General features: G+C 37.9%; 6 protein-coding genes across 6 annotated transcripts; 2 read left to right on the top strand and 4 right to left on the bottom strand.

Moving 5' to 3' along the window:
• Nucleotides 1-65: 65 nt before the first annotated feature.
• Nucleotides 66-3,838, bottom strand: LOC114531568 (D-aspartate oxidase-like). The gene is made up of 12 exons (XM_028553179.1): nt 3,609-3,838; nt 2,989-3,106; nt 2,742-2,827; nt 2,363-2,428; nt 2,235-2,289; nt 1,765-1,866; nt 1,453-1,538; nt 1,315-1,343; nt 1,226-1,275; nt 574-687; nt 325-408; nt 66-146 (listed from the first exon to the last, which is right to left on the bottom strand). The coding sequence occupies exons 1-12, from the start codon at nt 3,818-3,820 to the stop codon at nt 66-68; spliced, it is 1,083 nt and encodes a 360-aa protein (XP_028408980.1). The 5' UTR covers nt 3,821-3,838.
• A 5,247-nt stretch (nt 3,839-9,085) lies between these two features.
• LOC114531567 (homeobox protein SIX2-like) lies at nt 9,086-12,032 on the bottom strand. Its single transcript, XM_028553178.1, has 2 exons — nt 11,274-12,032; nt 9,086-9,245 (listed from the first exon to the last, which is right to left on the bottom strand). Exons 1-2 carry the CDS (start codon nt 11,825-11,827, stop codon nt 9,086-9,088), a joined length of 714 nt encoding a protein of 237 aa, XP_028408979.1. The 5' UTR covers nt 11,828-12,032.
• A 2,347-nt stretch (nt 12,033-14,379) lies between these two features.
• Nucleotides 14,380-15,586, bottom strand: LOC114531649 (transmembrane emp24 domain-containing protein 7-like). Its single transcript, XM_028553268.1, has one exon. The coding sequence runs from the start codon at nt 15,509-15,511 to the stop codon at nt 14,882-14,884; it is 630 nt and encodes a 209-aa protein (XP_028409069.1). The 5' UTR covers nt 15,512-15,586; the 3' UTR covers nt 14,380-14,881.
• A 426-nt stretch (nt 15,587-16,012) lies between these two features.
• On the bottom strand, nt 16,013-19,392 carry LOC114531648. Its single transcript, XM_028553267.1, has 5 exons — nt 19,289-19,392; nt 18,844-18,935; nt 18,345-18,639; nt 17,396-17,764; nt 16,013-17,069 (listed from the first exon to the last, which is right to left on the bottom strand). Exons 2-5 carry the CDS (start codon nt 18,913-18,915, stop codon nt 16,786-16,788), a joined length of 1,020 nt encoding a protein of 339 aa, XP_028409068.1. The 5' UTR covers nt 18,916-18,935; nt 19,289-19,392; the 3' UTR covers nt 16,013-16,785.
• A 153-nt stretch (nt 19,393-19,545) lies between these two features.
• LOC114531656 (ubiquitin-conjugating enzyme E2 2-like) lies at nt 19,546-21,334 on the top strand. Its single transcript, XM_028553275.1, has 4 exons — nt 19,546-19,621; nt 20,193-20,348; nt 20,469-20,496; nt 20,853-21,334. Exons 1-4 carry the CDS (start codon nt 19,608-19,610, stop codon nt 21,099-21,101), a joined length of 447 nt encoding a protein of 148 aa, XP_028409076.1. The 5' UTR covers nt 19,546-19,607; the 3' UTR covers nt 21,102-21,334.
• A 1,464-nt stretch (nt 21,335-22,798) lies between these two features.
• LOC114531666 (LIM domain only protein 3-like) lies at nt 22,799-27,112 on the top strand. The gene is made up of 3 exons (XM_028553283.1): nt 22,799-23,244; nt 23,530-23,752; nt 26,323-27,112. Exons 1-3 carry the CDS (start codon nt 23,181-23,183, stop codon nt 26,519-26,521), a joined length of 486 nt encoding a protein of 161 aa, XP_028409084.1. The 5' UTR covers nt 22,799-23,180; the 3' UTR covers nt 26,522-27,112.
• The last annotated feature ends 664 nt before the right edge of the window (nt 27,113-27,776 follow it).

The raw sequence follows: 27,776 nt of genomic DNA, 5'->3' as shown, positions 1-27,776 counted from the left end.
GAAAAAATTGCACACTACACTTCACTTACACCTTTTAGTACAGGATTGATAAAAACTTGCAAAAATTAACTTATTAATATCACCATGCTGGTATACTCCTGATAAATGCTATCACTCTGTTTTACTTTTGGCTCATATGACACAACCTATGGTGCAATAGATTTATCATAATATATATATATTGCCATATATTTATGCAGTAATTCAAAATTTGATTGATAATTAAAAATCCCTTACAAAATAACAAAAAGTTATATATAATATACAATTTATATATCAATTCCATTCATGTCACCTAAAATCATAGGCCACTGTGTAACAAACAACTATGAACCAGTTTGTCGCCTCTTCAGCACAGCCCCAAAATAGGCTCAAACCGCATCCCCCATGACCATAATTATGAACCACCTGCAACATAAAATGTATAAAATTTATGTTTTATGTTGTGGGTCCCCCCCCCTCACCTGTATTTTAAAGGTGGCATAGAAAGTATTTTTTGTCATTTTTAGATTCATATCTCAAAATGATGTCTAGGATAGTCCAGGATTGCAGTTAGCACAAAAAGCCTTTTACCTGTAACTTGGACTTAGAACCATATTGAGTCTTGACTTCAATAATCTCTTTTTCCAAACGAAGATGGTCCCTTACGGGACGTAAGCCGACCCATTCTTCCATAATATTAGCTTTCTGTTAATTAACAAAAAGTGTATTAACCCTTTGCCATGATAAAAAAGGGCATTAATTACTATATAAGACCAATGTAAGTTTCAAAGAATTGTCTCTGTTAGACAAGAGTCTGTATAAGAGGAATTTGTATTAGAAAAAAGATTGTATTAGAGGTGTCTACATTAGAGAGGTATTAGAGAAGTGTTTGTATTAGAGAGGTGTCTGTGTATTAGAGAGAAGTGTTTGTATTAGAGAGGTGTCAATGTGTTACAGAGGTGTTTGTATTAGAGAGAGGTGTCTGTATTAGAGAAAGGTGTCTGTCTTAGAGAGAGGTGTCTGCATTAGAGAGGTGTCTGTACTGGGAAGGTGTCTGTAGAGAGATGTCTGTATTAGAGAGATGTATGTATTAGAAAGGTGCTTGTATTAGAGAGGGGTTATTTTTAGTGTTTGTATTAGAGAGGTATGACAGTATTATAGAGAGATATCTGTATCAGAAAGTTGTCTGTATCAGAGAGGTGTTTAAAAACTGTACATTGTTATTAACATAAGACCTACATACCTTTATTGTAGGTTCAAACTCAGAGGCTTTGTCAAGGATTTCTTGTGTTTCTTTTTATTAACAGTTGTATTACAATTCCCACGCTGAGCTGTTCCACCAACAATTGACATCTTTGAATCTAAAGTCAAAGACTTGAGTCTAGAACTTGGTGAATAACCATATTTAGGTTTCAATATCAGTGTAAGTAATGACAGAAAACCTCTTCAAAATGCCAACAGCGATTTTACCTGGGAAAAATGTATGTTGCAAGGCCGGCATCCAATTCTTGTTTTCTGTGTATATAGTAAAAATGTCTAACCCAAGGTGCATCCATCTAAAGGATTAAAACATGTAAAACACAACTAGGAATATACTGAATATGAAAAATAATTATGAAAAAAATTATATCACAGGAAATTAATTGGTATATTGCTTAGGAGAATCTTTCAAAAAACATTGTTAATGGATGTACGTTGGACGTAACCTGACATATTACGTTTCAATGAAATATAAACAATTATAGTTTTGTTTCATCTTATTCCCATTCCTATTTGCAATACCTTTAAAATGTATCCTCTTGTTGGCACAACTTCTTCATCTTGGCACAGCTCACGTGCGCCTACTCCAGTACAGTTAACAACCACATCAAATTTTCCGGCAAACTGAAACAGTTATAACGATGCTTTATTCCAAAGGTTGGTTATCCCTACGGATTTAGCTTTATCATTGAGGACTCTACTTATAATTTTTATGTAATTCGGAAATATAATTAAAAAATGCAAGCCCCTAGTTTCAGAGAAGGAAAAGAATATAATTGCCAGCAAGCTAGAACTATATACTTTATTGAAAGAGATGTTGTTTCAATCTGATTAGGTTTGTCTTTCATTGTTTTCCTAATTGGACCAAGCACTGAGCTGGAATATGGAAGAATAAACCATCATATTGCACCATGGTGCATAAAATGCCATTTAGATAATGGATACAGTTTGGTTATTTACTGGTCCAGTCGGATACAAAACTAAACATTCACCTCATCAAATGATTTGACTTTTCTCTTAATGACCTCTCCTCCATTTTTTTGAAACCTAAGATACAAAAATTGGTATTTAAAATGTCTGTTATATAATACCTAGCACAGCTGACATGCAAGATGCTCACTGCTTCAACTTTATCCGTAAATATGGAGTACCAGGGAACATCACTGATGTGGTGGTGAAGCCATCACTAAACAATAAATGACATTATTTATTTATTGTAATCTAATGCATGTCATAAAGAAATAGTTATTTTATTACTTTTAATTTATCATTAGAACACCTTCCACAGCCACTCAATTTGTGCATAGATGGATGGCTGTTAAGATCTCTTTCAACCTCTTGCCATGTGGCTCATAGATTCTCATCATGAATCTCATGTAAATACACACTCCTTGATTTTAACAATCCCATATGATCTGAAACTCTAAATATGAGCACTTTGCCACAGCTCAAGCTTGAAGCTAGGAATTGTTAACAATAGCAACAATGTCAAATCTTACATAAGGTCACTGGAGAACCCTAATTTTCCCAATTCGTCTCGAGATAACCTTTTGTAATACAATGCGATATCTTGAAGTGCTGGTTCCTACAAAATTATTTTATGAGAAAAAAAATGACAGAAGGTTACAATGGCCATGTCATAAAAATTCAATTAACCAAGTCTAGATAAACCCACAGGTTACCCGTCTTGAAACTTTGTTCATTTTCAGAATCGTAGTCATACTAGACCTACAAACAGTACCTCACCTCGGGCATAATGTGGTCATAGAGAAAATATCCAGTTATATAGCTCATCTCAAAGTTACATTCTATGTCAGATTCAATAATTGATTTCAAATAGTGAAGTGTTCCTTCACCCCATTGTCTAGAAAAGAAGGAAACATGTTTCACGTTGGAGAGGTATCTGCACATTGTCATGCAACTGGTGGATCTCACATATTGTTTAACTTTTCATATAGTGATTTGAGATGGGGTCAACCCTTATGCTGAACAGGAGTGAGCAAATGATACGAAATTGTCTATGTATTTGCTACGAAGTACAAAGCCAACACATACAGTGAACAATTAACTGTCACCCCAATTTACTGTCTCTATTACCCCCAGTAGAATTATGACGTCACATGAAGCCCAAGAATAGGGGAGCTGATGCAATTACAGGATACCTGAACCATCCAACTCTCAACAAAGTAACAGTGAATGCTATGTATGACTACCCCATTGCCATTAGGGTAGTAACTGCAATGGTCATTTGAATATACAACACCCCCAAAATATTGATTAATGTCTGTACAATACATAATTGCCCTGGTAAACTATGATTCTATAGCACCTTGGCTCTTAATAGTTAGCACCTTTGCTGTTAGTACCTTTGTTTTTCTGGTTTACTGCCCTTCACCCATTTTCCGGGATGACAACTCCACAATCCAGCACCACCATCGCTTGTTGTGTTCGGTGAGAACTTATCAGCAATTATTGTTAATTCTAGAGATGGATCTGAATCTTGTAGACATATCGCAGTCGAAACACCAATAATACCAGCTCCAATAATTGCAACTTTTTTCCTACGCAATTGCGACATTTTTGAAATATTTTCAGACGCAGTACCGTGCTCCAATTCAATTTTGACTATGTGCAGCTCTTCGGTGCCCTCCTAAATCCTTAAAAAAATGTGAACAAGCCATTGACTTTTCGACTGATTTGAAAGTTGAAGCGGATAAAAAAAGTTAAAAAAATGTATGAATTTCCACTTACAGAGAAAGAGCTCGCTTGTGAAATATTTGCATATTTTCTTTTGAATTGATATTTGAGAACAGACATGTGGAACTAATTTATTTAGCTGAAATTCTAAGTGGAATCCAGCCTGAATATGTAATTCAAGAAAGCGTACTCACCCCAGACACACCCATAGTCATGAGAGCGCCAGATTCCATTTGACCACCTGGGAATCATACGATCTTGTGCATTGCAGTAAAACAGAAAACGGTATATTCGACCATGGTTGGGTCGAATATGGCCGGAAAACGGTATACTCGACCATGCTCGAATATACCGTAAAATAGTACACGACCATGGTCAAATGCGCCGGTAAAATGGTACATGGTGTAATTCTGGCCACGCTGTTTTAATGGTCAAATGCTGTTCCGATGGAAAGTTGCAAGCATATTTTGTGCTGATATGCAAATTATGAGAGGAACCACGCTGTTTTAATGGTCAAATGCTTGTCCTTTGCAAGGTTTCTAGCATGCTTGGCGATCATATGCTAACATTAAAGAATATAACCATACTTTCATTGCTTTGGTTATGATGTCAAATATTTTGAAATGGATAACCACGCTGTTTTAATGGTCAAATGCTTGTCCAATGTAAAGTTTCCAGCATGTTTGGCGCTCATATACAAACATTAAACAATATAACCTTGCTTTGGTTATGATGTCAAATATTTTGAAATGGATAACCACGCTGTTTTAATGGTCAAATGCTTGTCCAATGTAAAGTTTCCAGCATGTTTGGCGCTCATATACAAACATTAAACAATATAACCTTGCTTTGGTTATGATGTCAAATATTTTGAAATGGATAACCACGCTGTTTTAATGGTCAAATGCTTGTCCAATGTAAAGTTTCCAGCATGTTTGGCGCTCATATACAAACATTAAACAATATAACCATGCTTTGGTTATGATGTCAAATATTTTGAAATGGATAACCACGCTGTTTTAATGGTCAAATGCTTGTCCTTTGCAAGGTTTTTAGCATGCTTGGCGATCATATGCAAACATTAAACAATATAACCATACTTTCATTGCTTTGGTTATGATGTCAAATATTTTGACATGGATAACCACGCTGTTTTAATGGTCAAACCTTGTCCTTTTTTGTCTCTTTTTTTTATTTTGGCCAAATATATGCACTGAACATAACTAATTTCAATCCATTTGTAAACATGGCGGATTTGGTACGACATATATCGTTGGAAATCAGGAAATTAGAATACTCATTTGTTTGGTTATTAAAATATACGTTGAAGCCGTAAAAGTTACCATAGTATTCAAGATAAGATACACTGCAGTACTTAATTGTAAGCAAAAAATACAAATTGAAATTAGCTATTGCAAAAACTACAAATTATATCAATGTTATAATCTCTATTTCTTCGCTTTTACATGGTATAATTAAATATTGCAGCTGCTGTGAGACTTATTTCATCAGTGGCAGATCTCGAGACTCGAATTTGCACGTCTGAATTTCACCAACGCCGCCCGGCCACCTCCATTTTGAATTTCGCCGCGTAGGGAGTGGGGAGAGTATTCGGATGGATTAATTAAGGTGGTTGTCAGACGATAATTTTTTTAAAAAATCCGGCGACTAGTTTTCTATTACCAAGGCTGAGTATTCCAGTATATTCGACCTTCACTAATTATTTATCTCCAAGGTCGAGTATACCATATTCCGGTATATTCGACCTTCACTAAGGCCTAGGTCGAACGTCGCTCTTCTTTATATGCCCCGAACGTAATGCAAATGAGCTAAAACAAAGACTTTAAATAATTTGCATTAGGTTCGCTGCATAAAAAGAGCGATGTTTGAACTATTTACTACCAAGGTCGAGTATACCACGTTCTTGAATGATGTAGTTTCCTTTTCACGGAGGATCGAAAGAGAGAAGCTTAGATTTCATCAACTACATGGTGAAACTGTGAAAACCACAATTCAAATGATGAGCAGTGTTTCGCGGCTTGGAAGAATGTACTAAAAAAAGGAATCGGAAAAGAGAAAATTCGGCTCCATTTTTAAATAATACGATTACATGCTAGTTTAGTTTTGAGGGTCGTTACATAGTATACCAATAAAAAACAGCCCATGGGATCTCAAGAATGAAATATAAAGCTACAACATTTTTGACATCGATACGATCTTTAGGAAGAACAACAGGAAATCCCGTTGATTTATGTTTGATTGGAATCAAGACGTGAGCGATTAAAATCTATACTTTGTTGCATAGCCTCGTCCTAGCTTCGGATTTTTTTTGGTTGCATTTAAACAAAGTTAAAGATAAACCTACTTCATATAGCGCACGCAACGAAGATAGTTGAAATCCGTCAGCAAGGGCCGGGAATTGAAGAACAAAGATTCAGGTGATCTAGTTTACAACAAGTGGTCACTATAGGAGGAGACATCTTTTTAAGGACATTTACTCTGTGATTTTTTCTAACCAGAGAGTTCTGATACTAGGAAAGTACGGGTCAAATTCTTTCACATTGGTAACGATTGCCAGATCTACAAGCGATTAACACCTGGTAAACTCAAAGCAGACTGTGGTAACACTGTCTGGCTTGTTACACTTATAGGCTGGCGTTCAGAGAGCCTTTATATTGAAAATCTCGTTCAAATATATACCCTCGTTCAATAACTATTCACTAAACGGCTACAGGTTTACATGCACCTTCGTTTTTATTTGCATGCCCATAAATCTTCATAACTTAACAGCGAGGCCAGCAAAGGCTAGCCAGCCTATATATACAATTGACGTATGCGGTCCAGCGCCAACGCCATCGATTTGAGGAAATATTTGAGGAGGCACTCAAGCCACAATCAACGACGAAAATATCTTGAGTCTTGCCGAAGTTAAACATGTTGAAAAAATCTTTCAATAGCGCGTCTAAATTATCTCCATACGAATCTAAACAAAACAACAAGTGTCTTGAACCCCTGCGCTCTTAAGTGTCTAACTTGAAGCAGAGAAAAACATACCAAAAACAAAAACTATAAACTTTATGGTTTACCGTGTCTTGCAAATATATGAACAGTCAGTGGGATTATGAATCTTGGCAGCCTGCTCGAGAATGCTAAAAATATACACGATTATAAATCCTAGCTTTAACTCTAACTCGGGCGACCAGCTGTCCAAAGCCATGGTATCCACAATTTATGTGAAAGTCAATGCATATATATAAATATGAACAGTAGCGATCATATGCGCGTTGCAGGCATAAATATACACAGACACCCTAATTCATGGTTTGTAAAAAACCCGACCATTTTTTTTATAAATCCCTCACATGCAACTGCAGTCTGTTTTGTGGTTTAGGGCTTACAACAATCAACTAGTACAGCCTGAAATTCCCGGAATTTGTGTGTTTTGTGCAAATTTTTTCAGCGAAGCAGCAGGAAATACGCTATAAAAACTGTATATTCGACGGAATGTCAACGCGAGTGATCATTCAAGTCAAGCGCGAGGAACTCCCATTCAGTTCAGCTATATATAGCGTATAGACATAGATTTTGCGCTTTGTCTGTGTTGAACGACCGAGCACATTCCTACAAGGCGATATGTCGCGCAAAGATTTGAACAACTATAGCTTTTAACACAGCGAGTCTGTGGTAAAGATAACCTTGCTGTGGTTTATCTCTGATGTATAGCTCAGGAAAATCGGAGAGCAATTACCTTACGGCTACAAATTAAAGAAACTAATTTAGTGCGCGAAGGTACCAGACTTGATCGGTGTTTTTTTCGCTGATTCACGACAGAAAACGCACGGGATATACATACGTTCCACCCTGTGGATCAGGATGCATCGGCACAAAGTTAAAATACTGCTTTAAAAGAGTAGTGCGCGATTTCAAATTAAACGGCACTTTGATGCAATAAACAGCGTGGGATTTGCAAATAATCCCACGATTTCGAAGCGGCAAAACAATTTGTGGATATGATGTGTAAACACGAAAGGAAATTACAAGACATTAAACGTTCAATCGTTTTCCATTATAGAATTTTTGTGTACCCAATCAATTGTATAATACAACCATATCTCAGGACTCTGAGCCCCAGTTTAAGGTTGGGAATGATTCACAGGAAATATATAATTACAATGTTTGTGTTCATTTCATGAGAGATTGTCCAGCTCTATACATCATCTACTACATATTTACAGTTATTTGTGGGCTAAAATGCAAGCTTTGGTTTACAACAGATAATGATCAACTTTGGGAGAGATAATTCAACACTACTTGAGCCACAATTCTATGATTCCTCTCTATACTCTTAAGTGTTTGCCTACAAATTGTTTATGAAGTCCATTGTACACCTGGAATAATTATATTTCTACCCCTTTTGATCACTATTTGTACAATAAAGCTTAGCAAAACGGACCGCGCTAAAGAATCAATTAATTTGTATGTACAATATTGACCAGCCTATGGGCTGGCGCATAATATGTTAATGTGATTTTGTATATTAAGAATTAAAGGTGTAAACGTTTGTTTCGTTAAATTTGCTCCTATCTAAAAAGATCAAATTATCGCTTAAAGGCATTACGCAAATGAACAGCGATTTTACAGCAATATCTTGCGGAAAACCAAACACGTATTTTTTTAGAGAAAAGGTTAACAGCCGCTGTTTAACAGTCGCTCTGTAAAGTGTGAACCAGTCTCACTGATCAGTTCGAATTCACACCTATAACGCTTTATGCTATATAAATGCACGCTAATATGTGAAAAAAACCAACTGAATTTCCCTAAAAGAGAACGGCATACGGTACCTTTTTAACACCCGCAGCGAGAGTTCAAAAGTAAAAGTCAAAATTACGAAATTTCACGAAGGTTAATATAGCGCTTAGAGGAATCCTAACTTCCTGTGTATAACAGGTACTAAAGCCTGATTTTATCCCAAAATTGACTATCGATAGAGGAATACGTTAGTTTTTAAGTCAGAGTCCGACAAGAGAGGGTGTAAGTGTGTTGAGCATATGTGAGTCAGGTAAACACTGTGCAAATTCGGCACGTTTTGTGCTAGCATCGCTGTGCGTGTGCATTTGCCGCGAGCATTTGTTGCATCTCGTGAGCTTCAAGTTTGATGGGTGGCTGAGGATTGTGTGAGGGAGGCAGACAGCCAAAATCCACATGAGTTAAACCATTTTGTTTCATTCCGTCCAGCCCCGCTATGACGCGTAACTAGATTCATTTTCGGAGAGTGTTGTTCGTCCATTGTGTTATTGTTAGGGTCCCTAGGAAAGGAATGATATTATGATATGGTTATTTCAACTGGTTAATAGTTTTTTTCGCAGATATCCATAATACTTTTCTTCAATATATTATGATACAATACACAAAATAATACGGTTTGGTACGAAATGTCAACTATAGAATTCCTAAACGGTTATTATCTATCTAAATTTTATCTCTTATTTGGTTGAGTATTCTACAAGGATGCCTCCTATATGACTAACTGCTGTTGATTGAGAATCTGAACTTCCCGAAAAGATGAAACGTGGTTTTTGCTAGGATGTTCCAGCTAGCTAGCAAAGAATTAGTGGTTTCTAGACCATAGCATTGGCTAAGAAAACATTAAATTATCTGACGACTTTTTCAGGATAATCCGTGCATGCATGGCAAAGTAGACTTTTGTTGGTCAGACACAAGTTTCTCAGATCTTTTTCGATAGTTTAAACATGAATCGGAGATATTAGCGTTGTATGTGGAATACTAACGCCACTGAACCACCACGTTTGAGATATCTTTTTCAGGTAGTCCAAACACAAACCACGGCAGCTTTTTGTAGAATACTGCCTACACTGAACCACAACGTTTGAGATGTTCTTTTTAGGTAGCTCAGATACAAACCACGACAACTTATTGTGAATATTACCTATACATTAAAATAAGATATCTTTTTAAGGTAGTTAGTGCAATATCTTTAAAAGATTATTGTAGAATACTTTTTACACATGCCTGAATTGATCCTGCATTTCAGATAAGGATTAGACTTTAATGTACCTAACACCATCAAGCATGCTTTTTGTTAAAGATATATCTAAAACTAGGATGTTAGTCTAGCACCTTTAATATACATCACTTGGTATATCAGGTACACTTTCCAGGTATTCATAAATAAACTACAGAAAGGTATAATTAAATATTCATTCTCTTTGATCAGATTGCGCGAACTGAACCCAGCTTTCGGATACAAGCCTGTATCTTATATCATAATAGAAACGCAGAATCTAAATTTGCCTAAGGCCGAAAAAACCGTATTTCCTCAGTTGTCAATTGCGCGCAAGCCACCCAAGAATTGTGCTGTACGCGAACGCACGTTAGAATCAATTGCGCAAAACGTCCGTAGCGCGGCAGCCGTTTTGCGCGCTTTCCTGTCGTGCGCAAGCCCATGACTGTTTTATCTTTGAATCCGTCTTAATTGCAACGCACCTTTTTGGCGAAAGGCAGATAAAATTACCTTACATAACAGGCTATGACATAAAAGCAAAATCAGGTTTCTTCGCCAGTGCAATAGAATCCGTGCAAAAACAAAGTCAGTAATACCGCGCGTATTAAATGTTACGCGATCTTTATTAGCGCGATCAGTTTCAACGCACTGCGTCATGGCGCAGAACAGGGAAGGATCGGCTCGGTTTTAGCGACTTTGGCGGCCGTGAATTGCGCGATGATTGTGAAAGGCGTTTGGTTTAAGGAGCGATATTCCGCGGTCACGCACAAACGTCTGAAAAGCTTGAAGTGATTATGGCCATTCTCGCGTCTATCTCAACACTTTGTTTTATTACTTCCTCTGAAGGACAATTCAGGATGTGTTCGTTTTAAATATCGGTAAGCTGTCTGTTTAAATATAATTAGACACATTTTCCTTGCCAAACTCCGTTATTTCGTGAAGCTTATGGAGGATGTTAAACGTTTAAGGCATTCACGCGGGCAGGGGTAACCGTCGACCTCTGGTAAACATAATCAAAGCAATCAATTCCAGTTGACTGCAACATTATTGCGAGCTAAACACAACACAATATTTATTCTGTACATTCTTGAACATTGTACATTAAGGCATTAATGGACAGTCGAATTTATACTCGGTAGCACTTTTGAACCCTTTTTAACGTAATATAACCAGTACACGAGGTTATATCGTAAGAATTTTTGCAGACACACTGAGACATGCCTCAAAAATATAACGATAATCCTTTGAAGTGTACAACTTGTACAATAATAGGTGAGGTGTTTATATGCTACTAAGGTATTTTTGGACCTACCTGCTTTTAGCTTCGGCAGCTCGATCGCGCTGTCTTCTGTTTTTAAACCAATTGCTCACTTGTGTGGTTGTCAGTCCGGTGGCTTCTGCGAGTTCGCGTTTTTCCCGAGGAGAGGGGTAAGGATTGTGCGTATACCATTCGCGTAGTATATTCCGCGAGCGTTCTTTGAAGCAATAGCTTGTCTCCTCGCCATCCCATATTGTCCGCGGTAATGGAAATTTCCGTCGAACTCTGTACTTTCCAACGGCGCCCAACGGCCTTCCTCTCAATTTTTCCGCCTCGATGTAGTGCGCCTTCATCCACAGCGATTGCAGCTTGTTGTGCGAAGAAACGGGGAAATTATTGCTCTCCAAGATACGATAGAGCTCCTGAAAGTTTCCTTGGTGAAAATACACCGCGGCCTTCGCCTTGAGAACGCTCACTTCCTTCTGCACACTGTCGTGTTCTGGCAAAGACCATAGAAACCTCGCTAGCCTTTCCATGTCATTGCTATGCTGGAGTACCTCGCATACACATGCCACTTGCTCGGGGGTAAAATTTAAAGTTGGAAGCATAATTTTCTTACGTTCAATTCCGACTCTCGCCGGTTATTCGCCAGAGATCTTAAAACTCGGAAGATTTCCAAAAAAAAATTGTTGTCCTCCTAAAATACACTTTCAGCGCGCGCTTAGACCATGCGAGACAAAAATGTTTCCTTTGCGCGTTTAATGCAAATTTCATTTGCTCTATCAAAGTATGCCCACCTAATGCGCAGACGCGCAACACTCCATTTGAGCTGGGACGTGTACTTCGTGTTTGCACTTATTACGACGCATGACAAGTACATCAATCAACTGCACAGGACGACTGGGTTTCATATAACATTATGAATTGCCATGGCTTGAGCACATCCAGATTCCGTACGCGGATATTTACGTTGGAGATTGCATGAAACAGCTCAGATGTGAATTTCCGCGAGGTTTAAAGTGCCTTTTCGACCGAGAATTCCGCTTCCTTATAAAGTGCGAACCATACCGCTGTGCTTTTTGATTAATTGCGTCTGTAGACAGTGACTGCTAAAGAATGGAAACCAGATGGAGATTTTTATTAAAATTTTTTTCTCTGCGAGGCGAATTTCAGACCAAATTATCTCGAGTCACATTGAGAGTTTGATGCATTTTATATTTCAACCTACGCTATCTTTCATTTAAGGTTGTCGGCGAACAAAAGAAGCGTAATACATTGTTAAAATTAAAAACGATTTTTTACCAGATTAAAATTCTAAATACCACAAGAAGAATTTCTCAAATTCATTAAGATTTTATGAAAAAGTCACAAATTAAAGGGAGATCGCACGGAACTGTTGAAATGATGATATAATGAAAGTTTATAAATTATGATTTATGTCAACTGATTTGAGGTTAAAAAGTAACTCAAAGTCTTCTCTGTTGATTTTGAAGATCGATATATCACGATATATCACGCTACAATGGAAAAACTTAAGACATACACCCTTGAAAATGATTGCATCTCCAAGTATGTTAAAAGGTTTGCTCATCTTCAAAAAAAAATTTAAACGTTCGATACAGAAATATCTGCTCTTTTTTTAAAAGCATTTTATCTGGTCTTTTAATTGGATAATGTTCCCACTATCCTCGATTTGGTCGTATAGCATTACAGAGAAGTATTCAAAGCAATGAATAATGAGGCATGCAATATTGCTGCAAAGCAAAACAGAACTAGCAAGGATTAAATCTGACTCCTGACCCGACAAAAACTGTAGCCATGGATTAGTGTATTTAATACCTTTATAATCACAACAGGTTGCCCCTAACGAGTTCATTTCATATCTTATCGAACGTTGTTATTAAACTAGACGCGCTTTACATTATGAGAAGATGATTGTGAAGTTTGATTGAAATTTTTATACTTTTGAACTTTTGATCAAAGCCTTTTCTTTACTCTCATATCACCTAAGCATTTTGTGTTGACGAGGTGTTTAGAGCGTATAGCCTAGGAATATTTCAATTAAGTGCACCTGCAAAATCGATCTACAATCGAACTTCCTTCGCCATTCTCTCCGAATCTAACGAGACGTCTTATGCGCGAAATATTTACAAGGAACAAAAGGGGAAATAGCAGAACTTATACACTAAAATTGCGGTATTCGTTTAACCGCATTATATTGCAATTAGGACCTGATGTCCTGATCTACTTCGTTTTGCACATGCGCGCTGCGGAGGCCATCTGATCATTTTGATGTAAACAAAACCCCAAACTCGTATTGTTTTGACATCTTTTCTAAATTAAAAACCCTCACCTATATTTACTTAAACCACAGCAAGCCCGCTGAGCCTCAAAGATGTTAAATTCAAGCCAAGCGCAACAAATTGTTTAACTTGAATTGCGCGTTTTAAAATGTAAATAAAACGACAATTCTTGCATGATGATGATGGTGTGTTTGAGGTTTCACCACACTGGGTCGACCAAGGGGAAAGAAACAACGCGTGATGGCAAATTTTGGGACAACGCGGATGTTCGAAAATAGCAAAAATTTCAAACAGCATCTTTCTTCCGCAAGACTTTCATTCCAACATTATTAAAAGCGTTTCCGTACTTCAGCGAGTGTATTAGGAGGAATTGGGCTGCGGCCGGATGCCGAAAATCGACGAGATCCCACTTCAATCTTATCTGACGATTTTCCGGAGATCTTTTCCGGCCGCGTCGGAAGTGCGATTCGGTTTCCATCAAAACCGTGAAGGTGTAAGTTGTGCGCGTTTCCGTGAAGGCGTTCTTGTCGCGATGAACGAAGAGGTTCACTGATTGCGTCTATTTAAAGTTCTCAATGTTTGATATTTTTAGCAATTGTTGCAATCGCGGTGTTTCTAATAAATGAATAACGTCAGCACCGGACGTGGCAAACTTCATTTTTTCACGTAGTAAAATTGATTCCCGACGTTGTGGGATGTCCTAAAAATGCACGAACAAGGCATTGCTTTGAACATTCTGTTGTCTTTCGGAAATGATCCGGACGGTTTCCTGTCGTTGTTTATTAATGTACAGCGCCACCATCCAAAACTTAAATTAGGTTACCACTCAAAAGTCAGAGCTAAAGAGAAACGCTTTAATGAGTTTCCATACGTAGTTTTTTACAGTTGTTCATAATTTAAAATAGGTCGTGGATTATATTGAATCAATCTAAAGATAGATACGCGTCGAGTGATACAAATTTTCACCCAAATATGTAGCCATCGAAAGTGTATACATTGAGGTCAGTGGCAAAAAATTGCCGGGTAAGAGACAGCTAGGCCACCCACTCGCCTCGGAGTGAAAAAAAAAAGTAAATCTAGACTGACATCTAAGAGAAATGCTTAAGTGAGCACACATTTTTAAGAAATGGCTACGAGAAAGGTTAGACATTAAACTAAGGCATAAACATAATCGGTTGATTTACTGAAGATATTGAATTTTGAAGTTAGTAGTCCATTATTTGCACTGTCATGCGTATATTTTGCTCAGCAAAAACTCGCAGTCAAAATGTGCCCATAATTTATCAAAGTTACGCGCAGATTATGCTGTCAAACCTGACGCGCGTCGCTGACGTTGACAAGTTAAAATATCCCAATTGATTAAATATTTTCTCGTTTGATAGTGAAAAACCTCCGCAGGACAAAGACTTGGAGAAGGCTGACAAGAACTATGACAAAAGCTTGACTGAGCGACCACCATTGAACGCGAGAGTTTAACGTTTCCGCGGCAATGCGTCCGTTCGCCTCACGTATTCTGTGATGATTTTGGTACTGTTCCATAACGGCCAGCGCTTCGTGGATAGAGTACGCTGTGGTCTCCATTTGTGTGAGCGCAGTTTGAGTCGATGCCCCAGGAAAGCTTGTGTCGTCTCCCTTGCCTTTGACGAAATCGAAGTACACCAGGTTTGTTTGAAAGACACTGTCGTAGACGTTGCTAAAGCAGAAACGATACACGCCGGGCTTCTCCGAGACAAAACGAAAGAGATCGTAGTCCTTTTTCTCGGCTTTGTAAATCAGTTGACCTTGCGGGGCCTCGATAAACGCATCAAGTTGCGGATTTGCGCCTGTGATCGGCGCATATTCGAGCGAACAGGATACATTAGCGTCAATACTGTCGTAGAAACATTCGTATCCCGTCAGCTGAATTTGTAAATGTCGGCCATAAACACAGTTTAAACAAACAAAAACGACGACTGAATACTCCACGATTAATAACATTTTTGCATCCATCTTTAAATCTTTTGCAAACCAGTTTCCCTTGCGTTAAACTTCAAATCAACTTCGTCCAATATGAGAGTTGACAAGACGTCTCTTTGAAGCAGTAGAGTTTTAAAGATTTTTGATATACATAGAATTTTAACTGAAGGGTTTGTTTCGAGTAGGGCAAAGTGAACAATGGTACCTGCATGGGTAATTCATGCTAATTTACAAGCAATGACAACGTGGCGTTGTGAATATTGTATTGTGCAACGTTTTTAAACAACAGGTGATTAAAATCTATCATATGTTGTCAAAGTAAAAGATGAAGTCAGGAATATCAATTAATTTCATACATTCAGCCGTAGAAAGGCCAACAGTAATGCTGTAGTTGACCAAAGCCAATATTTCTAATAAGTTATTTTCTTAGTTCGAATAAGTCAATCTATATCATTTTGGGACTGTATAGTGTATATATATATATATATATATACGGTCTGTTAAGATCGAGATTGAGCCTTGCACAAAGTGTCGTCTAGGTGTTCAAAACTTTTGAAAATATAATACCACGCCGGAATCAGAAAAGATTCCTGGGAGAACATATACAGAATTTGGACTAACCAGGTTCTTGAATAACTGCTGAAATTCTAAAGTTAATCCTTAACTGCAAATTCATGTAAAATATTCCAGGAAAATATAAAGAAATATTGGAAAAGGTGTATTTATTTCAATTGCAAAGTCATCTTTTGGAAAAAACTGTTAGTACAATGACAGATATATAGAATTGCATTGGAAAGGCATTCTGTTTAATTTTATTGTTATTGATTTGTTCAGGATAACCTGAAGCATAGAAATATTTTTAGTTAACTCACTCAGCTGAAGTAGATTCATATATATACGATTCTAACATATATAACGATGAATATGGTTAGCAAGGCTTGTTAACAGAACACAAATCAAAATTCTCTATCTTACAAGTATAGTATATACTATTTTAAGTCTCGGTGAATACATCTTACAGACACATGGCCAAATTCTGATGCCGTAAATTTAAACACGAGGAAGGCATATTTACTTAATTCTTTAACAAAACCGCGGCAAGATAATAACATAAACTTTGTACTGACAAAAGAAAAAAATCAACAAATGTAAACTTTCTTATTTAGTCTTTATAGTAGTAGGGTACAGTATGTAACAAAAATGATCAATACTTCTTTATCATCATCCAATGATGTTTCGCCAATCAATAGCACACTGAGCAGCCAATATTTCCCCCTTCATTTTGCAAGCGATTCTTCGATCAGCTCCTAATCGGCACCGGGGATTTGCGTTTGAACAGCTGCGACTTCGCACTTGGTATTGAAGGATCCGCAGGGATATTTCCCAGCTGCTTTTGATTTCAAACAAATGAAACAAAACTCCTGGCCGCACGGACATTTCATGTGCTTGCAGTTGCGAATATGCTCAATGAGCAAACCGCATTTGATGCAAGCTCGTCTGGATGGACAACCAGCAACACCCACGATCTCTTTCTTCGGACATTCCTGGAGAATTTTCAAACGCGGGTCATGCCCAGTGCAGTCGGTGTTACCTGAACAAAATGAAGACCTCGTGAGACCATTTATAGTCAGCGATGAGCGGGCGCAGCGCTTAGCTCAGATGTAACACTTGAGAATTCCTTCAGTCCTCTGTCAGACAATTTTACTCCTTGTTGAGGCGGGGTTTTGCCAGTTAAACAAAATTATACGGCAGTATCTAATTACATACCAATTTTGGTGGGCATTGTCTTCTACTTTTGGTAAATTTGTAATGTAATCATTGAATGTTATCCATAGTAGAATAAAACTGGAAAAATGGGAGGGGGGGAGTGCCCCCTTTTACTGGAGTTGGCACCCCTCGAGTGTCATTACCACTTACCACATTTTGCATTTGTCGCTGAGCCTTGCCATTCATGCAAACAAAACCAGCAGAAGTCGAAGCCTTTCTTCTCTTTCACGGTGCACACAGGACATCTGACACAACGATCCTTCTTGCTTTTTCTTTCACAAAAAGACTTGCACTTTGGACACTCCTGTATGCCAATGGCCTTCCTGAGGTAGTTTTCTGAAAGCTTCTTTTCAAATTCCCGCCTCTCCTCCTCGGTGAGGACTGCAAAACGGCGAACGTCGACGTAGTCCCACTCCTTACCACAGTAGCTGGTATTGTTGGGTCCAAGATACGGACAGTGGAACTGGAATTTACCAGCAGTCAACAGGCTTCGGCAGTATGCTGTCAAGGACTCTGGACCTGGTTCAACACGAAAGAACGTGTCTACTGAGATATTGGTATGTATAGCTTAGGCTGTATGTGTTTCCTGATAGAAGAGGGGAAGTGATGGGGGAGGGAGGGAAATAAGAAGGGGACATAATAAAGGAGGTATATAATTAGAGACACATTAGAGAGGAAGAGACATAATAGTGGAGGAGAGGTGATGGGGAGGGGAGACGGCATTGAAGAGGGGAGGTCTATAATTAGAGACACAATAGCAGGCAACAGATATAATAGAAGAGAGGTATATTGGATAAGAGTAGATAGCATTGAAGAGGGGACAGAATAAAGGAGGTTTATATTAGAGACACAATAGAGAAGAAGTGATACAACAGTGTTGGGGCATAATGGAGTACTTAAGGGCGTACCAGAAGATCGAAAATAATACAGAAGGTGTGATAGAATGTTTCATAATAGGAGGAGGGCATATAAAGGAGAAATAACAGAGAAGGCCAATTGAAGATAAAAGAGATCAATTCTGGCAAGGGAATATTCCAGGGATATTAAAGAGAGAGGGACATAATAACAAACTAACACAAGGCATAATTATTAGCTCTACCTATAGCATGTCCACAAGGCATTTTAGCCCTGAGGTTATCTGGATCATCATCCCAGGTTATCATATCTGGTTCATAGGTCAATTCAACATCACCATCCAGTTGTTTTTGATTTTCATCCATCATACCACCCTTGAGCCTCAACACCAGATAGAGGGTTGAATTATTTTCGACGTGGTAATCTGATAAGTATTTGCCTGTTTCTAACTGTTTTGGACCATAAAGCAATCGAAGTTCATCCACCGGGATTCCTGATTTCTCCTTGATCTTTCTAAAAAGGTCATCTGTCTTTGCATCCTAAAGAAATTGTAAACGGAGTATCTTTATGGTGAGAGGCAATTGTAACATGGCAAATTGAAGTGGGAGAAGGGGGGGGGGGGGGTTTCAAAGCCAAAACTTGAGAGGGAGGCCTATTCATTAGACCTCCTCTATCCAGTACTGTAACACTTATGAAAAGTGCATCAAAGAAAAGTCTATATCATCCAGAATATTCTTATATACCTTGTGTATCTGATACACTGTTGTTTTACCCTCCAAACCTTTCACAAACAATTGAAGGTTGTCCTCTGGCATTATCGCAGCAGAACCTTGAGCTAGATCAAATATAAGAAAGAGGTTAATTCCCTAAACATGGCACATAACCTATTACGTAGAGCAACAGTTTGAAAGCGAAAGTACGGACAAACCGACAAACTATTCCAAATCGTAACTTTCCCAAAACTAATGTTAGGTTTTTATACATGCTCATATATTGTAGTATAAATATGTACTTGATGTATGGCAATCAGGAGTTCTTTTCGAATAAATCAATGCAAATCTTACTGAAAATGTCATGTTTGTTTTATAAAAGCCAATGATGAGCTCCCCAAATAGCGGGGAGGTTTATGTTGGATAAATCACGACCGTAAATAAAAGCCACAAAAGTGCAAAAACAAGAGTAACTTACCTCAAAATACTATTGAAATTGCGAGAAAATTTCGAGCAAAAGCAGGCTGCGCTACAAATAACCAAGACTGCGCCCGTTCGGCTTGCACTTCGCACTATCAATTAATAATCTAGCTCTTCGAGGGCAGCCAAATGAGCCAATCATAAAGCGTTAAAATGACATAAAGGAAATCCCCGCCACTATCGGACCAATCAGATAACAGCTTTCACAGGACACGTCGTAGGGAAATACCCTGACATAAAAAACCTTCTGTTTTCTTCGAAATAGCAAAGTAATAACTTTCACTTTTGCGTTTCTCCTCGCTATTAGACGTCTTAAAATGTCCAAAAAGAGGTAAGATTATCGACAGTATACAGTAACATTCTGTTGATTCAGAATTTCACCATTGATTTGATTTCTAATCAGTAAAAGTGCGGTAAATTACGAATGGTTTTATATGAAATATTATCAGAAGCAGAGTGTATTAGAACAACATTTTAACATAATTTATGTTATTGATGATGTCAAGAAGATGTTTTATCGCTGAAGCATTTGAATAGAAAATCTGTTTATTTTCTTTTTTATTAATTTACGTGTTCAAGGTTGACGCCCCATGTTTAGGCTCACCAATGTTATAAGGGGTTACATTCTAGTACCATAAACCGGCAGTTCTAGGAGTGTTAGGACTTACGACCATAGGTGAAGGTCCAAGCGCCATGGTAAACTCACCAATGTTATATAGGGTTACATTTGTGTACCATAAACCAGCAGTTCGGGGAGTGTTATGACCATTCGAGAAGGTTGCTGCCCAATTTTAAGCAAGAAGATTAGATATTTCTGCAGTATAGGAAGATATGTGACCATAGGTTAGGAGATTTAAGAATGAAATAACATTCCTTCCATATCATTCCTACATTATTTCTAGGATTCTTAAAGAATTTCAAACTATTCAGGCCTCAAAGCCTCATGGTATAGAGGTCTCAGTGCCCACAGACAGCATCTATATATGGGAAGCAAAGTTTGCTGCACCAGACCAATCACTGTATAAAGGTGCCACATTGAAGATTCAAATTGTTCTACCGTATCCTTTTGAACTATTAACCTTGCTGAAAAGAATGGATGTGTAATATGTGCTATGTCCATAATAGAATGTTGCAGTATAAGTGTAACAATTTGTATGATTCTTAATATCTTCTATCAGTGAGGAGTATCCATTGTCTCCACCTACGGTATGATATATTTCTCTTTTTTATCAAGGATTAATCAGGGACTGACATTAGGTAAATGATCTGGCTTTACAAAGAGTGAAGTGCGCGCATCCGTGTTGCCTGCCAGATGACTTTACTTGTCACTCAGTAGAGAGTGCTGCCAGTTAAAGGATTAGTTAGTTAACAAACTGTATTTCTTAGTGTCTCTGTTAACCATTGCTTTTAATGCGCCAAGATGTCGAACAGGAATAAGCCTTTCTCGTGATGACGTCAAACGCGGAAAACACGATTCTAATGAAAAGGGTGGATTGAGAGAACAAATTTTAACACCAAATTAATCTCCTAGAGTTGAGGTGGGATATTTTTCAATATTTCAGATCAGATTCCTCACGCCCGTCTTCCACGTAAACATCGAGCAATCGTCCGGCCACGTTTGCCTCGGTTTTGTCAGCGCGGATAAGTGGAACCCAACCAATGGCGTTGAAGATGTTCTGCGCGCCGTTTTTTCATTGTTGATAACGCCAGAAGTTGAGACAGCCCAAGACCAGAGGATGTTAGGGATCTTTAAGGATTCAAAACGAATTTACGATAGAAGAGCACAGGAGAGTGCAAAACGTTTTCGTTAAGGGGATCAAACGTTTCAGTTAGGGGAACATTGGTTAGATTAAATTAAGCAAAATATTTGGATACAATGAAAAACAGGATTAGATAAGTCATATGGCTTGTTGAAAGAAAACCGCAATATTTAAGATTTGCTCTACTGCATGGTTTTTTTAATATTGCAAATTTCAAAAGGTCGAAACAAGTTTGTATGTAACAGTATATAGCAGGCTTTGAAACCAGGTATGCGACTGGAAATAACTACTTGTTTTTCATGTAATTAAGCAAACATCGCGGAAATTAATAATGGCGAAATACATTTTCGTTCACCACATGTTTATTGTATCTTGTTTTGGAGATGATGTTATCAAGATGTTGTTGAATGGCAATTCCTTTTATAATACGCCATTGAGAATTGACAATAAGGCAAATAAAGTCGAAGTGTAAATGTCTTGACCGCCTTTGCGCGCGCCAAATAAACCCCTTGATGTTTTTGCGCGGATTGCACGAAAGTATTTGGGAAATGTTTTAATGTTACCGCGTCAAATCGTCAGTTGAATTTCTGAGTTGTGTTTAAATTTCCTTTTACAATCTCGTGACCATATGTGTGATTAATATACCCCGTTAATCCGTCATCTCTCCGACATGAACACTGATATCGATCTAAATTGCATTTATTGCGTGCATTGCTGCTCGTAATGGGGTCTGTAAGGGAGTCTCGTTTCAACGCGGCGACGACTTTGAGTGTGTTTTCGCGTCGACTGTGTGCCTTGTTAGGCTAAAGGTGAACAATAGGATGCCTTGCGACGCTATCGGAAAAGAAACTTGCTGTAAACTATTTGTACATTTGTACCTGTGTAAATAAACATTATATTAAGGGTACAGAGGAAAGGGTATACAACTTTCAATAATATTTGAATGTTTCAGTTGCACCCTATTTGGTTGTACTCTCTCTTTCAAACCAGGAAAGTCTTTCAACTTTAGAGCTTTGAAGACGAAACTGTCACCGTGTCACGAAAACACATCTTATTGCAAGGAGTCGAGTCTTGGGTGCGGCGGTGAAAGGTGTCTGGCAGGAACTAGTACTCAATGATATGATTTCTCGTTCAAGAGTGGGCGCTCAAAGAATGGACTCAGTATGGTCCATTGATTTGTGCGCTGATGAGACTTGATGCGAAGACTTGATGAAGCTACTTTAGCATCTGCTATCACTATCAACTCTTATCCAAATGAACTCACTAACAATACACAAATGATCCCCAATCAACCCAGTGTATCATTTACTCAATAGATTGATATGAACTTCGCAAACTATCTTGCCTTCACAAGGTAGCTTTGCTTAGGGTAAACGCGCAAAGATGACTGCCTCACACAAAGGAACGCACCAACCACACTTAGTTCCTAGTGCGGGAATACATGACATTGGAATATATCGCGATAGATAATGTTTAGGCAGATATTTCTGTATGGTATATATCAATCATGAGAGGCTTTTAACAAGATCTTTATTCAATTAAATGAAATCTTCATGTGAAATAATTGTCACCTTAAGTGCACTTAGTGTTCAATAGAGTCAGGTTACTTTGAAATTTTCCTAATTTAATTTCTCCCAGTCTCCGTGACTAAGTTTTAAGCGAATTCTAATGGAAATTAGAACGCCGCAATTTGTGACGTGCGCGTAATGTTTGCGTTCGGATTTTTGACGACACCGCGCAAAACTACATCTAGAAGCGGCACGGAGCGCGTAACTGGATGCGCGCAATAGATCCAATCCGCTAATCCGGCGATTGTCACTCGGACAGGTGCTTGTTATTTGCGCGGATCAGTTGAAGGGTTTCAGTTGGAAATAAACAGTGATTTGGTCATCAATCTTTATTGCCAAGACCTCGCCTGTAACACGAGCAATTGAGCAAGACAAGACCGTTGAAGTAAGGTCAAACATATATATGCAGTAATTGAGTGTCGTGCTCCAAGGTGCTGCCGTGAATGTTCGTTTGACAAAAAGGTTTTCCCGAGATTTCCACCAAAACGAGGCCGTTCACCGACCAGTTGTGTGGTCCACGAAAATTGGTGAAATCAGTTCAGGCGTGCGCAATTTATTGCTCATGCAAAAATCCGAAGGCGGATTAGTTAACAGACCACAAGAAATGAATCCCAACTTACAACAAGGTATGGATAGTTCGAATTTAAGTAAGTATTTGTCCGGGAAAAACACTCTGGGTTTTGTAAACGGGTCCATTTGCAATGCACATCAACGATATTTGAATGAGACATCGTCCGATTATGAATGTACCAATTGAAAATATTCGCGCTCGACAATTGACATTCCCCGAACGCCAACAATCCGCGCGCTGTGTGTACACTGTAAACGTACACCCTTTAAACAAATATTTTCAGTAATAATGTCGTATATATGAACGATTTTCCTCTCATTGTGTTTGTTTGATGTTTAAGGACTTCACAGTAAGATGCTAACTGCCAGCAATCAAGGAATGCCCCGGCCACTTTGCGCAGGCTGCAAGAAAAGCATCGAGGATCGTTTTCTGCTGAAAGCCATCGATCGGGTCTGGCACGAGGACTGCCTCAAATGCGCGTGCTGTGATTGCCGCTTGGGCGAAGTTGGCGCAACTCTTTACACGAAAGCAAACTTGATCCTGTGTAAGCGAGATTATCTGAGGTAGGCTTTCGATATGATCACGGGGACACGTATTGCTGTAATCTATTGTCATATGATGTAGAATACTCGCAATCTATATTTATATCAAGCGTAAATACACATCTATGGTAACTTGAATAGAAGTATACAGTGCATATTTGGTAATCTCGCGAATAATCTACAGCCTTTTTTATATGCCATCCAAAGTAGTCTCAATAGCTCTGTGTTTTGGAATCCACGAAATGATAGTTCTAGGATATAGTATATCAAAAGGGATCTGCTTGAAACGATACGATAAAATGCAATAGATAGTCTAGGTTTATTATTTAATACACTGATTAGTGATTATAGCAACGCTATCAGTCAGATAGGATTTACTCAACTTAGTTAAAAATACCACACAATTTTGGTAATTTTGACTAACGATACTTCACAAGGAAGATGCGCGTGATATTGGGTTACGTTCGATGCTATTTTGAGTGGAATATACATTAAAATCCATAAGAAATTTTAACTGAAAACACATGATGGAAAATCGACTCAATTGACTCAATCTTCATCAAATCAATAACGCGTTTTATCATGTTTATTGTCGTTTCAATGGATTATACGAGACCAATGAAAGAATGCTTTAATGAAATACATCGCTAAATATTTTCCGACAGCAAAGATCAGTGGTTTCCTCATTTTGTGTTTCAAGGGTGGATTAAATTGCGGAAATTCGCATTGATGAAATATTTGATAGAGAGAGCTAGCCCAGATTAATAATAAATCACGTACTTATTTTGGCAACGAATTGACACGGCCAACACTATAGAATGTCACAAAGCTAAAATCTAGCCTAATCTAGCCCGGATTTGCAGTATGTAGGCAAATATGGATATAATAAAAAATATCATTAGCATAATACGCGTACCTCAAAATGTACTTTAAAAAAATTGAATGCGATGCAATATATTTAAGCTTATCAACACACGAGGGGATGCTTATAAGTATTTGATGATACAAACCTATTTGTTGTAAAGAATTATGCAATACAAGTAAAACATATAATTAAAACTTCGATAGACAGTAATATTATTTCAACATGTGGCCAATTCGCGAGCTGGAAAAGATTTAAGCTAATTAGCATACGATGCGTTGCCCTAAATTGTCATCATTTTAAAGTGGTTCATATTGAAGAATAAAGATTTCAGACATTACCCAAATATCTCAATGAAAGTTATTTGATTGTTTCATTTTTTTAATGTTCACTACTTTTAAAGTGGTTAGGACATACACGAATATAATTGCGTATGTTTTGCATTGCGAGCGGACGATCACAACAGCACTTCAGTAGAACTATTCGAAAATACTAATGATACAACGTCATTTCGGCTATAAGCCTATACGATTACTTATAATAACAAAGTTTATTTTCAAACCATTAAGCGCAGAAAAGCAATTCGAGTATTGAACAAGGCGATTACGCAGCTGTTCGTTTGAAGTACGTACGTGCTATTTGACATTATCGTTGTTAAATTAATACCGATTAAAATGAGGAAATGTGTGCACTGGAAGTACGTATTGTGGGTGTGTATATTACGAGAGGTTCTGCTATTGGCAAATTGCTGTGAAAACCAAATACGTTATTATAAGATAGCAATCGACCTGTGTCATTTGAAATGAAATTTTTTTCCGCAATCCGTCAACAAGTCGAAGTAAAACTCGCGATAATTACAAACAGATGAAAAGTTCACCAGATGAAAGGTTAGCATATTAACGAGATTCCTGGATTGAGCTTAGTCTTAGAAGGTCCCGCCCAAATAGCTCAACATCTTTTTAGCATACTTAGAAATTTTTCTATAACACTTGTGGGAAAATAGCTTAAATATTATTTCCCCGTTGGGCATAAATTACCATTAGCAATCTGGAATGGCTACCATGTTATGGTCAAACAAACCGGTGAGATTAAAATTTTATCTCTTTTTCGAAGGAAAGGAAGATTTTGACCGAAATATTTTGAGAATCTGCATGGTCACTCGATCCTATCAGTTCCTATACGCCTTATATATCTTTAATTCGTTTAGCAATTTGACCAGCCGTCTAAGGCAGTCAGAACTATATGTGATGGTTTTTTATTCACCAATATTTCCTAATTTCTTAATAATATTAAAGCGAGTTTAACGTCAAACGTCGCGCGAACCAAAGCTTTATGACATAAGAGGAATTGTTCTTTATATCTTGAAACCAATACAACATGATCAGTTACAGGCAAAAACTGCAACAAGAAAGAAAGGAATACAGCTGCAAATTTATTGTAGATGTAAAACACAATAATATACGACATAACTCAAAAGCAAGGTGCAGCAACAGCCTATGCATTATGAAATCACATTCTTCAACAAAACAAATAATCCACATATATAAGTTTAAGAACATACAACAGTTGAAACAGAGTTCGATTGCACATGAAACAGAGAAACGACTTTCCTGTTTGATCAAGATTAATTAGACTCCCGCTTATGAATCGAGCTTTTTTCGTTATATTCGAAATGTGGATACTATACAAACGAACGTGTCTTATGTGAAACTACTTTCCTTATTTTCAGGCTTTTTGGTCGGACTGGTTTCTGTCCTGCGTGCGAGAAGACAATCCCAGCGTTTGAAATGGTGATGCGGGTACAGGACTTGGTATATCATCTGGACTGTTTTGCATGCTATCGCTGCCATCATCGGTTCTGTGTGGGGGACAAATACTTTCTTGAAAATAAAAAGATATTCTGTACGATGCATCGACCTGTCGCGTGAACTCAATTTGAATTGTAAACGAAGTCGCGGAGAGAGTGAGGCGTTGTGTCTGCACGCGCTGGTCAATTTATGGTAGTAAAAAACTAATGATGTCCAGAAGTTACTAATGTATGTGCTCCTCTAGAGGAAGGTTATACAAAGCCCGTAGGCTTGAGCGGTGAAGTCACAATTCTTGTAAAGAAGTTGACCTAAATATTATGTACTAAATATTATCTGTATTTGCTTTTCAATCGTCCACGAGTTTTGTAGTACGGGCTCCTCAATAAGTACGAGATAAATAAGTTATATGAAAGTTATAATTTTGTCATTCTAATAACAGTCTTTCACTGAAGCGACCAATGTATACTCAACCTATGCAGTTATTAAACAGAAATAAGCATGGAATAATATGGAAATTTAAAGATGAATGGTTCATTTCCAGTCGCGTGTAAATAGTTCACCCGGGGGTCCACTCACTATATATATAGCCAAAGGCTATGAAATAAAGAATACCATGTATAGTTTTCCGAGAAATTACTCTGTTTCATCTAACTAACGATTCAGATGTACTATAACTATATAAATATAAGTAATATTGACCAGAGATTTACGTGGAAAATGTAAAATAAATTCAATTGAGAAATCAAAGGGGCTATTGTTTGAACTAGGCGCATGCACACGTCGCGTGCATAATGTTGATATCGTGAGACAATCTAATCTACTTGGCAGGGCGCGCACGGTTCATATATCGTTCATATATCTGAGATATTTGTTGTCAGACAATTTGTTTTTTGCCATAGTTCAACACAGATCATAACAGTGTAACTGCACAGCACCCAAGGGCATTGTTTGCCATGACGGCAGATTTGAACTTGCATGAGAAAGACCGATTCCCTTTCATCGACATTGCTACTTGCGAGGGCAAGTTCAACCAAGAAATCGTATTTCCTTTCCAAGCGCAGATTTCAAGATTGTTTGTTTTAAAAGACCCGATTACGGCGTCAAAATTCGTGTTGTTTTGACAAAGATGACGAAGAAGACAGCGCAGGTAACCATATACTCAGGATGTCCGTCAGACCATCATCTTGATCTTGGCTTATCATTTTTGATGCTGATGTTCCAGAACCTTGTCTTCTTAGTTCTTGACTTGAGTCCTGACAAACGAGATGAAGCAAAAACCCCGCCAGTAAAGGATCGGTTTTCACATCGTTTAACACGAGAAAACTCAAAAGCTGACCTTGCCTAACTCCATGATTCACTGGGCAGAAAAATTTCG

This window comes from Dendronephthya gigantea, unplaced genomic scaffold (genome assembly GCF_004324835.1).
Source record: "Dendronephthya gigantea isolate DGI-Jeju-01 unplaced genomic scaffold, DenGig_1.0 000073F, whole genome shotgun sequence".
Classification (NCBI taxonomy): Eukaryota; Metazoa; Cnidaria; class Anthozoa; order Malacalcyonacea; family Nephtheidae; genus Dendronephthya; species Dendronephthya gigantea.
This window is presented reverse-complemented; position numbering and strand designations above follow the sequence as displayed.

What these genes read in the sequence shown, in the direction of transcription:
- LOC114531567 (XM_028553178.1), bottom strand. Translation starts at nt 11,827, where the DNA reads ATGCTTCCAACTTTAAATTTTACCCCCGAGCAAGTGGCATGTGTATGC. An exon ending in GCTGCCGAAGCTAAAAGCAG is followed by an intron (nt 9,246 to 11,273) that starts GTAGGTCCAAAA and finishes TTCCTTTCCTAG; the next exon opens with GGACCCTAACAATAACACAA.
- LOC114531656 (XM_028553275.1), top strand. An exon ending in AAGATTCAAATTGTTCTACC is followed by an intron (nt 20,349 to 20,468) that starts GTATCCTTTTGA and finishes ATCTTCTATCAG; the next exon opens with TGAGGAGTATCCATTGTCTC. An exon ending in ATCCATTGTCTCCACCTACG is followed by an intron (nt 20,497 to 20,852) that starts GTATGATATATT and finishes TCAATATTTCAG; the next exon opens with ATCAGATTCCTCACGCCCGT.
- LOC114531666 (XM_028553283.1), top strand. Translation starts at nt 23,181, where the DNA reads ATGCAAAAATCCGAAGGCGGATTAGTTAACAGACCACAAGAAATGAAT. An exon ending in GAATCCCAACTTACAACAAG is followed by an intron (nt 23,245 to 23,529) that starts GTATGGATAGTT and finishes TTGATGTTTAAG; the next exon opens with GACTTCACAGTAAGATGCTA. An exon ending in TGTAAGCGAGATTATCTGAG is followed by an intron (nt 23,753 to 26,322) that starts GTAGGCTTTCGA and finishes CCTTATTTTCAG; the next exon opens with GCTTTTTGGTCGGACTGGTT.
- LOC114531568 (XM_028553179.1), bottom strand. Translation starts at nt 3,820, where the DNA reads ATGTCGCAATTGCGTAGGAAAAAAGTTGCAATTATTGGAGCTGGTATT. An exon ending in TTACGGATAAAGTTGAAGCA is followed by an intron (nt 2,290 to 2,362) that starts GTGAGCATCTTG and finishes TTTGTATCTTAG; the next exon opens with GTTTCAAAAAAATGGAGGAG. An exon ending in AGTTTGAACCTACAATAAAG is followed by an intron (nt 688 to 1,225) that starts GTATGTAGGTCT and finishes GTTAATTAACAG; the next exon opens with AAAGCTAATATTATGGAAGA.
- LOC114531648 (XM_028553267.1), bottom strand. Translation starts at nt 18,915, where the DNA reads ATGCCAGAGGACAACCTTCAATTGTTTGTGAAAGGTTTGGAGGGTAAA. An exon ending in GCCTTGTGGACATGCTATAG is followed by an intron (nt 17,765 to 18,344) that starts GTAGAGCTAATA and finishes GTGTTGAACCAG; the next exon opens with GTCCAGAGTCCTTGACAGCA. An exon ending in AGCGACAAATGCAAAATGTG is followed by an intron (nt 17,070 to 17,395) that starts GTAAGTGGTAAT and finishes CATTTTGTTCAG; the next exon opens with GTAACACCGACTGCACTGGG.
- LOC114531649 (XM_028553268.1), bottom strand. Translation starts at nt 15,511, where the DNA reads ATGGATGCAAAAATGTTATTAATCGTGGAGTATTCAGTCGTCGTTTTT.